Below are 10,999 nucleotides of genomic sequence, written 5' to 3' on the forward strand. Positions count from 1 at the left end.
ACCATAAATAGCTTATATATTACATTCAAAGTTACAGAATATTACACATGTTGTTCAACAAATATTACATTCCAAATGTTTTTACAATAACATCTAATCTTCCCTTAGAACTACTTCTGCAGCTTCGTTTAGTAGTTGATCAACAACTTTATCCATGATAGCTTCAGCCATTTTTCTAATTTCGTCGTCCCCCTTCACATGGAGGTCCGCCGATGGCTCGACAGGCTCTGAGGGAGGAGAAAGTGCGGCTGTGTTACAAAGCGTAAACAAGTTCGAAATCAAAAAAATTACAACAAAGAGCCAAAAACTACTATTCAATACCTATTTGCCCTTCGAGATCCGCACTTTTTTCAGCGGCCTCTGCTACTTTTCTAGCGTCATGAATGCCTTTTTCGCTTCTCCTTATAATTTCTTGAGCCATCTCCCGGCCACCATTTTCCCAAATGTCGGTGAAAAATTTTCCACCGACCAGGCTCGCTTCGGCCGAGGGGTCTTTTATATCCTCAGAAGATAAGGCGGCTTCGGATTGTGCCAAGGACTTCACATGATCACAGCCTTTCCTCTCCAAAATAGTGGCAATCCCCCTGGCACCCGAAAAGGCACATATGTCTCCGCGGCTATTCAAAACTTCTTCAAAAGCTTCAGCTTCGTGGCTGATCCATCCAATTGGGCCTTCGGGGTCACCCCTTATAAAGTTTTCCTCACTTGAGAATGCGCCAACGCTGGCGAAGCTGGTTCTTATCTTCTTAACACATTTTATAGATTTTTTATAACACCTTTTCTTGGATGCACGAAGCTCTTCAACGTTTTTTTCTAAATGATTGGCCCATTGTTCACTAATTTCTCGTTTTGTCTCTTCAAGTGTGCACTCTTCTTTAGCTCTGACTAGCTGTTTCCGAAGATCCTCAATTTCGCGCTTCTGAGCCTCAGCTTGAGCTTTGAAAGCAGCTTCATCTTCTTTTATTTTATTCACTAACGAGTGTAATATTTTATTTTTTTCGAGACCTTCGTTCCTTAGTTCAATTACTTCGGAACGAAGGTTGCTCAAGGCTATGGTACATCCTTCGTCTTCGGCATCTTTTTGTGCCCTGAGGGCATTGCTAAGTATAAGGCCCTGTAAAAATGTGTTAATAAGTTCAGGCAAACAAAAAATTTTGGTTTCAAGGAATAATACAAAGATCTCATTTTTTCACCTTTAAGCTATTGTACGCCAAGCTGTCGGCCAGCTCGTTTTTTGACAACACTGAGAGCCCGTCTTCTAATGTTGGGAATCCGAAGCTCTTGCTCATCTCCCGACAGACAGAAATCTCCTTGCTGTCAGGGAGACAATACAAGAAGTCTTCTTCTCCGCTGCCGTTGAATATCAACGCCCCCTTTGGATATTTCAGTTTTTGGGCATAGAACTGAGCCTCTTGCTTTTCTTTTTCAGTCAACTCTTTCCCCGAAGCATGTCGTAAAATATAATTGAAAGCTTCGGAAAATGCTTCGGGGCGGCAGTGCCAGTTTCTTCAGCCAAAATTTGTTCTGCTGCTTCTGTTTCTTTGGTTTCCAAGGATTTCACCTTGGCGGGCTCTGAAGGCCCAGCTTCAGTCTCATCTTGGTGCTTTGAAGCTTCGGCACCAAAGGCTTCGATTTGCACTTCGGGAGTTTCGGCAATTTTCTTCGGAGTAGTGCTTGAAGACTTTATTGTCTCCAGTACATCCAGTACATTAACCATCCTTTTTCTTTTGGGGGTCAATGCTGGACCCTTTTGGTTTTTTGGTACTTCAACTTTTGGTGAAGGACTTAAAATTTCAGATGTCCTTGTTTCTTTAGCCTTTGGTTCTTCTATTTTTTCTATCTCCAGCATTATGACCGGCTCTTCAATATTCGGCAGGGGAGTCGGCTCCTTGGCTTCGGGGGCCGAAGAGGATTCACCGACATACTCGGGCACTATGGCCGGTTCAATATAGCGTGGTTGGTGCGTAAGAACCTTCATCTTTTTCCTCTTCGGCGCTGGCTCACTAGGAGCGGCTGAAGCAACTTCCTTCGCAGAAGCCGTATCTTTCCTTTTTTGACCTCGTGTTGGGTAACGGTAGTCAGGATAGACGAACCCAATGGCATCAAATACTCGGTTGAGTCTTTTCTTCTTCCGGCCTCCGAAGGCTGCGGACAGTGCAGTATCTTCTGCCTTCGAGTATGGCCCAAGCAGCTCATCGCTTATGGCCTCAATACTTTTCAGCCAGTCATCATCTGGCTCGATGAACTTATCTCCATATTTGAAGGTGTATTTTAACCTAACTAGTCCACCTTCGTTAGGTTCGCTGACGGTTTCCTTCGGCATTTCCCACTTTTCTGCAAGTAGCCATACTCTGAAGGCAATGTGTTCTTGGATCAAATCCCTTGTCCGGATGAAAGAGCAAACCACGCTGAAGGCCCTCTGGCATTCTTCGGCTGCTTCGTCAATTTTCACCTTCGGTTTCCGAAGGCCGAAGCGCTGCCAGATAGGGCGCATAATGATATCTTTAATATCTTCTCGCGTTTTCAAGTCGTTCTTCACACAGAACCATTCCTTCATCCAGTCCCCAGGCCATCTCTTCCGAAAAGTTGGCACGGGACAGCTTGACCCAGAGCGGGCACCGAAGCTATAATAGCCAAAATTGTTGTGATATTGCTCCTTACCCCATGGTTTCATCTCATACAATAACTCATGCATACTGCAGAAACTTTTTGCATTTGACTCCAGACCTTGGATCTTCACGGCCCATACGAAGATTCCCATCCTTATGATTGCTTCGGGAGTAATTTGATGGAGGCAGATTTCAAATATCTTCAGAACTTTTACCACGAAACTGCTCAAAGGAAACCGAAGTCCAGCCTTAAAGAAACTTCGGAATATCACGACTTCATTCTCCTCGGGAGTCGGACAAGTTTTCTCTCCTTCGTCAGCCCTCACAATAGATAAATCCCAAAAATATCTACCCCTCATATTGACAAGATGGCTTTGTTTAATGCTTGATTTTCCAAAAACTGCATGGCTTGGTCGCCAAGGTCGATCTTCGGAATCTTCACCACCACTTTCCACATCATAGCTGTCACTGTCACCAGTGTCTTCAGACAAACCCTCTAAAATCTCCCTAGTAATCTTCTCTGTATTTGTCTTTGCTATTGATTCAAGGAAGCCGAGATTCATCTCTTCGGAAAGGCTTAGCTTCGACTCAGCGACAACTTTCTTGTCTTCAGACATCTTCGAAAATGCTAGGAAAGTACTCTCAAAGACGAAGCTTAAAAATTTAAAAAGCTCGGCAAGCGTTGGTGTGCAAAGAGCTAAAAATTAGGAAGACAAGAGCCGACGGCAAGAAAGCGTGCTAAATGTGCTCGCGGTGCATTCTTATTTATACGCCCAATACGTTGCAAGTGGCAGGGCCCCACTTGTCATTGACTATTGCTATTCTAGCAAAGGGAAGGTGTTTTTTCGGACCTTCGGCTTAAGGCCTTCGTCCATATCGCAATCTGAATTTATCATTCCAGCAAATTAATATTGCGAGGGGCTACTGTTAGGGGACTTTGGCTTCCGAAGGTCCTCAAAAACATGATTTCACAATGTTTTCCAAGTGAAATATGTGAACATGTATCTTCGGTTTCGGATCATGAGCATACAGAGCATGGTCAGGACGAAACCTGAGCGAGACGAAAGATGATTATGACGAAGGACAAGGTGATCACGAAGCTGTGCGCAGGAAAGCTTCGGCATGACAGCAAAAAAGGGGAACCGACTTAAAGATGAAAAGGCAAATTAGACCTCGAAGAATTACTATAGAGTTATTAGCAAATGTAAAGGGCATGAATGTAATTTTACATGGGCTGCGTCCCTTGCCTATAAATAGATGAACAGTACTCCCGTACTGTTCACGCTGACTTGGCATTCGCTTTCGCGTCACGCTTGTACCCTTGCTTTCCTTCGAGCCGAAGGTACATTTATAATTTGTTATTGTTTATATAGTAACGCAAATAAAAATAAATTGGTAATAATGTTTAAAATGTTTATGTTATTTTCCATATTTTGTATATGAATCTTTCTTCATCGTTTATTGCGCTTATGAAGGTATGTCTCTCATAACCTTCGTCCGAAATCCATTATATCCGAAGGGAGATAATGCTTCGAAGGACGAAGGACTTTAACGTTTAACACTTTTTATGTTGCCTTGTTCTTAACTCTTAGCATTTGAGAACAAGTCCCCAACAGGTATACTGTGTAAAAATCTGTTTTCTACTGCATTCGTACAAATTTATGATGATTGAAATGTGCGATGAAAGAAAATGGATTAGCATGTATGAAACCAAAAAACTTATTTAAATGCTTTATTTTTTTAATAAATATAGGATCGCTCCAACAGCCATGTAGTTAGCCTCGTTAGAACCAGTTTATGATATATACTGACACTAATTATGGTACACGGTGTAGGTATTTATGCAATGTGGTACACTATGTAAAAATCTGGCATGCGGTTTGCTGGTGGACGCATCTCCATATTCGAGCGTAAAAATCTTTAGTTTTGAGCGTAAAAAATCTGAAGTTATGAGCGTAAATACTGATTCAACATGAAAACTGTTGAAAAAACCTCTTGATGTTGGCTTAGATATGTATACAAAGTGACATAAAAATATGAACACGGTTGTATGTCGTCCCATCACTAGGAACATGCATTCAAGCGTGTCCCCACTAGATGCATGCATGCGGTCTTATTTTTATGATGGATCTGAAAAAATATGGCAACCATTAGGCACATGGATGCAATTCATATTTTTATGCAGATCCAAAAAATATGATAGATCGTGGGAGTTTTCATTGCATGCACATAAATTTCGAATGGTGTTTTCATTCCTGCAGCATACACACAAAATTAAATAGCTCATATCACGCAAAACAAAAGGCCTTATATAAACTTGCATAAATACCTACACCGTACATCATAATTTATGAAAAAAGTTATAGTATGGGCTCAACCAATAACCGTATGCATAAACAAAGAATTGAAGAGGAAGTCATCGTCGAGGCCATCAGATAGGAAAAGTTGTTCACCGAAGGACGTCTGAACCGCCGTGTAGACCCACCGACCGTTCCAGCCCGCACCTCCCGCAACCGTCGTCGCCACCAGAGCCACCCGTGGTTCAGGCACTCGGCAAAGCGCTCGATTCCGGTAGTGTATATGCATGCATCTGCAGGTTAAGGTTCCTAGAATGGATGGTCTTCTTCACATCATGGCCACCTGCCGTACTCGAAGGCTGCAGCAACAACCAGGTTATACACACATATATGTGCATCAAACAAAGTGGGGAAAAAGAAGAAGGTGCCGGTAATAATCAAAGTGCGCGCGCAGACGATGTCCATCATGATCACATTATACCAAAACCGTGGCTGATGAAACGCATATCGCATATGGTCTTAGCTCATAATGCAAGTCACTTGCTCCAGGGCCTGTCTGGCCTCTCACGCCCTCCCCGCCAAAACAGTTTACTTGTCTCGCTTTGTACTAGCAACGTCGCTTGCTTCCGGCTTTTCTCACGTCATTTTCTCATCTTTATATCACGTTGGGCCCCCCGCCCCCATGTAAGGATGAAAACGGTCGGAAACGGTATTTATTCGGTAATCAGTTTTTTGGTCGTTTTTCTTTGATTGCGAATAAATAGGATATGTAATGCACTATACAAATTTGTATTCTTGTTTATAACGTTGAGCTTGTAAAGATTCATAAAAGTTAATCCTTAAATTCATCATATATTTTCTTAAATGATAGATATAAAATCCGGTATGGATTCGAAAACAAATTCGGTAATTTTTTCAACTTTTTTTGTTGTAGGAGACAAATAATACATAAAACAATTTATGTAATATTTTATTCTTATTTGTAATAATGTGCTTGAGAACATAACACAAGATCAACATCAAATTCTATACATACATATTTTAAAATATTAAATTTGTACTAACAGTTCAGATTACCACTTTCATCCCTCCCCATGCATGCATGCGCCATGCCATCCTCCAGCTTTATGGAAACCCTATAAGCTTTGTCTTTGTGTGTCGTCTCCTCGGAGAATTTGCTAGCCAGCGACCCCATCCATATCTCACCGCCCGCCCCTTTTCCTCTCGAACGAAGCAGGTGGCTGGCGCGGCTAGTCTCCGTGTCTATCTGTGTGCACCGTCGGCGGTTGGGGTTGCATTGGCCTCCGTGTCCGCCTCTTTATCCCAGACAGCACAGCCAGAGCTTCCTCTCTGACAGAGAAGATCGAATCACACACTCTCGGTCTCGGCAGATGCGCAACGCCAGCGACAGCAGCTGGTCTTCGTGTGTGGCGGTGCTGCAGCGAGCGCTTGGCCCGCAGCAGGCTTCACATGGCTTCTTCGGCTTCGGCCTCCACCAGCAGCGGCTTGGTGACGCTTATTCTCCTGGCGGCATGGAATTGGAACCCGACGCAGTGATGCCGCCTCTCCTCTTCCGCTCCCTCGCGTCGCTCAACCTCCTCCTCCTCGTCGGCTACCTTCTGCTCGTCCTCCTCGCCAAGCTCTTCGCGCGCCTGCACCACAGGGCCACCGCCAAGGACAGAACAAGGTACGTAACTGGCTGCAGCACCCACCTGCATGCACTACCATTTCCCAGACCTTTGACATGCATGTGTCGTTGGTCGTCGCGCACTCGCGCTCACACCTTTCGTTGTTTGTATGGCCGCGTCCGCGTATACAGTAATTGGTATGATGGCCGCTGCGACCACCGCACGGAGGCCCTGGCCACCGATGAAGCAGAGTACGCCGCCGCCGCCGCCGATATCGTCCAAGCACAACAAGCGGACACGCTGTCCTGGTTCGACGAGGCCGCGTTCGAGGACAGCACCCTGGTGCTTGGCGACGAAGGAAAAGATCACCCGTACGCCGCTACTGCAGCCACTGCACGTTGTTGCTTGCAGGTGGTGGAGAGCAACTTTCCCATGCAGGAATCTGCCCGCATCTCGCCGCGCAACCAGAACCGCCGCGTCGATGTCGATGTCGAAGCCGAACCGATGCAGCAGCAGCAGCACGTGCTGGAGGAGGCCAAGGGCATCGCCGTCGATGTCCAGCAGGCGACGGTCCTGGAACCGGAACGGCGGCGGAGTGCTCCTGCTCCAGTCGTCGTATCACCGGAGGATGTCTCCATCCAAGGCAGTCTCCTAGGTACCCTCTGTTCTTGTTATTCTGATCTGTATTCGTTTCATCTTGATCGGGCGCACTGTATGTCAACGTCACCTGGTTTCAGGGAACAAGCAGGAAAGCAACAGACCAGGAGAAGACACTCGTCGCGACGCCCATGCCGAGCACGAGGATGAGGAGGGCCAGCAGGGGAAGAGCCTCGCTGAAGGCCACCATAATGTCAAGCTGTTCGTCAACAACCGTGCGCTCGCCGACGCCAGGAAGCTCCTGCTGGAGGGCGCGGTGAACGGAGCGCAGGCGCAGCTGCAGCTGCAGCTGCAGGACGACAAGGACAATAAGAACGGGGACAGCTGCCGGCTCGACGCGTCGACGCTGACGAGCGGGTCGTCGACGTCCAAGAGCTCGGTGGAGTGGCAGAGCTCGACGGTGACCAAGGACTCGGAGACGGAGTACCCCTTCTCGTGCTCGTCGCGCCGGAGCTCCGCGCGGTGGGAGCCGTACACGCTCTTCCGCAAGTACGACGAGGACATGGTCTACTTCCACCGGGTCGGCGCCCAGAAGCTCACCGAAACAGGTACGGACGGTAGAGAAACTGATTTCACTTGCTCATATCATAAATAAACAAACCAGTACTTAAAAATCCTCAAGGTATCATTACCACTCATTACCTAAGACTAATTTTCTTGACGAAAAGCTTGGATGACGCGTAATTCCAGTAATATGCGACGCTTTCGCCGACATGTTATTGTGGGCTCAATATAATCAAGAACATTATTATTTATACAATTCATGAAAACCGATTAATCTAATCCATACGTGTTGATTTGTTTGCATGCGTTTGTTCCGGCAGAGTCATTCAGGTCCATCAAGTACCAGCCGCGGTCGGTGTCGGAGAGGATCGTGCACAAGCTGACGCCGAGCTGGCCGAGCACCCGCATCGTCGGCCTGCGGGACCCGTACCCGGAGCTGGAGCGCGCGTACGTGGCGCAGGTGTGCCTCACGTGGGAGGCCCTGAACTGGAACTACACCAGCTTCCGGCGGCACAACGGCAGCGACGACGGCAGCGTCGCGGCGCGGTGCTGCCCGGCGCGCGTGGCGCAGGAGTTCCAGCAGTTCCAGGTGCTGCTGCACCGCTTCGTCGAGAACGAGCCGTACGAGCACGGCCGGCGGCCGGAGGTGTACGCGCGGACGAAGAACTCCACGCCCAAGCTACTCCTCGTCCCGGAGTTCAGAGGTTAGTGGTAGTAAGTTTGGACATTGGGCTGCTCTGTCTGCTGCTGGTGCTCGCTCGTGGACTGCATCTGCTAGCTAGCTGGTGATGGATTGATGGTTGGCCGATGTACATGCAGACGAGGATGACGAGAAGGATGATCTGATATCGGCGGTCCAGTTCCTGCTTATACTGGAGGAGTCCATCAGGACGTTCATGGCGTTCCTCCGCGCCGACAAGAGGAGCCACTACGAGATGTTCAGGGAGACGGTGAAGAGGAGGGCGAGCGCCATGGACCAGACGCCGGTCGTCACACTCAAGAAAGCCAACAAGAAAGTGAGTTGATCACGTGTCGCGTTATACTAGCTACGTTGGATCAGTTATACTTTTACTGTACCAGTACCACGTACGTAATTGTAACCAAACTACCCGGCCCGTTCCGTATGAATGCCGTGGCCGGCGCGATTCTTCAGAAGAAGAGCCGGCTCAAGGACCTGACGCGGCCGCGGCGGTGCCTCAGGAGGACGAGGCTGAGGCAGCAGGAGGAGCTGTCCATCCTACTGGGCCTGATCGACCTCAAGGTGGTGGCGCGGGTGCTGCGCATGCCGGAGATCACCGACCAGCAGCTGCACTGGTGCGAGGAGAAGATGAACATGGTCAGGATCGATCTGGTGGGCAAGATGCAGAGGGATTCTGCACCTCTTTTCTACCCTGCACATTGACACGGACGTGGTGATGCTGCCGCCGCTGCTGCTGTTGGAGAACAGTCTTGTCTGATAATCTTCTAGTAGCTCTTTTCTTTCTTCGTGTCTTCTTTTGTCCAAGATATGTAGTGGGAGAAGAGAACCAAAGGTAAAGTTGCACTGCATTGACATGAGAATGTGCATGGCACTTAGCCTGATTTACTAGTACTGTAAAAAGGGAGATCACGGATGATGTTATTGTAAAGGCACATACATATATATACTAGAGTAGTAATACTAAATAAGTAAGTAAAATATATAAATAAGAGACACACATCTTGTAATCGGACGCATGTGGCAACGGTGACAATGTTTAGATAGAGTATATATATGGGTCCAGTGAGCCATGGTATTGTACTATTGTATACATATTCATTTGCGTTTCTGACAGACCGCCTGTGTTTTGCATTGCATGGAAAGCAAAAGGTCTGAGGCGGTGTGGAGGATCGATGGAGACAAGGACGGCCTTGACGTCGTGCTTTCGCTTTGCTTTTGCATGTGTCTCGGCTTTTATGGGACCTTGGATTGGATCAAATCACACGCAGGAACAGGATAACCAAATGCATCCTGTTCCTCCTTTCTCTATGCTTCCTGGATCTTTGTCGTCCAAAAAAAAAGGCTCTCTTGCAAAATTAATCTTCGTGGACATTTCGTTTGCATCAAAGATGTGTTAGACGACAGATAAGATTGTGTCATGTAAATGTGCAACAACTCTCGATAATGGCCGGCTTAGGAATAGAAGATCTGCTGTCCATAGCCGGCTATTATTCAGGTTGTTGAGATTGTAACAAACTAGCGCGTTTTAGCGCTTATTCAACATGGACGGCAGACCACGGAGAGAGAGTGTCTGCTTCTCCCAATCCATCCCACCTCTCATTTGTTTCAAGATGACCTTAGCTTAGAACAATTATAATAAAATGATGTAGGTGGACGTCAAAAAATATTATATCAAATTTATGACGATATAGATCAAAGAGAAATGGAAAGAGAATGGAAGGGAGTTGCTCACTAGCTATTAGCAAGCTGAAAGTGGACTGCTTACAGACTACATATACTTTATAAGAGAAAGAGGTGAACCAAATATTAAATATACAACTTATATTATGAGAGAGTTATTATATGATTATTCTTTTAGAGCATCTCCAATAGGAGTAGGAGTCTTAAACGGAGTTGCATTTTGAAATATAAGACTCTAATACAAAAAACATGCTCCAACAGAGGTTCTATTTCACATAAATTCTTCAAATAATTATAGGACTCGAACTCAAGACCAAAATATAGGACCCCATATGCTGGATCTTTATCCTCGTTTTGTACAATATTCTTAACATTTTATTTCCTAAATTACATTATCTATTTTTTAATAAAAGTGTTAGGACTCAACTGTTAGAGTTGCAAATTTTTTTGTGGCACTAAACACTTCAAATCAGGTCCTATTCAAATTTTAGGACTTAAATATATGACTTTTTGTTGGCGATGCTCTTATAAAGAACCGGTAATAAAGGGTCCTCCTTTAGTATTAGTTTTTGTTAACAACAGATAATAAAAGGCACTCGGTGTAATGATTTTTGCAAAACAAAATTATTGTTTAAAGAAATTTTATAAAAGGTAATATATGCATGTAAAAGTACCCATATATTTACAGGTTACCATGTTTTTATTACATAATGTCAAAATATAAAAGTCATTATATGAAATTCATAATTCAACAAAGTATCCCCCATTACATCTTATCATTTCTTAGAATTATACTTCTTTACAAGTCTCCTTTCATTATGATCACATCGTAAGTAGGGAGCATCCTCATTATCTACCAAGATGCTTATCAAGATGTACTGTGAGAATGGAGGTGTACCTTCAAGCCAGTTGTAGTTTTCATCA

At 45.6% G+C, this 10,999-nt stretch overlaps 1 protein-coding gene across 1 annotated transcript; it reads left to right on the forward strand.

The window, feature by feature from the left end:
- The first annotated feature begins 5,986 nt into the window (after positions 1 to 5,986).
- On the forward strand, positions 5,987 to 9,508 carry LOC103649852 (uncharacterized). Its single transcript, XM_008675554.4, has 6 exons — positions 5,987 to 6,593; positions 6,726 to 7,189; positions 7,272 to 7,739; positions 8,016 to 8,399; positions 8,515 to 8,711; positions 8,849 to 9,508. The coding sequence occupies exons 1-6, from the start codon at positions 6,298 to 6,300 to the stop codon at positions 9,095 to 9,097; spliced, it is 2,058 nt and encodes a 685-aa protein (XP_008673776.1). The 5' UTR covers positions 5,987 to 6,297; the 3' UTR covers positions 9,098 to 9,508.
- The last annotated feature ends 1,491 nt before the right edge of the window (positions 9,509 to 10,999 follow it).

Source organism: Zea mays, chromosome 3, assembly GCF_902167145.1.
Source record: "Zea mays cultivar B73 chromosome 3, Zm-B73-REFERENCE-NAM-5.0, whole genome shotgun sequence".
Taxonomy (NCBI): Eukaryota; Viridiplantae; Streptophyta; class Magnoliopsida; order Poales; family Poaceae; genus Zea; species Zea mays.

What these genes read in the sequence shown, in the direction of transcription:
- LOC103649852 (XM_008675554.4), top strand. Translation starts at nt 6,298, where the DNA reads ATGCGCAACGCCAGCGACAGCAGCTGGTCTTCGTGTGTGGCGGTGCTG. An exon ending in CATCCAAGGCAGTCTCCTAG is followed by an intron (nt 7,190 to 7,271) that starts GTACCCTCTGTT and finishes ACCTGGTTTCAG; the next exon opens with GGAACAAGCAGGAAAGCAAC. An exon ending in TCAAGAAAGCCAACAAGAAA is followed by an intron (nt 8,712 to 8,848) that starts GTGAGTTGATCA and finishes GCGATTCTTCAG; the next exon opens with AAGAAGAGCCGGCTCAAGGA.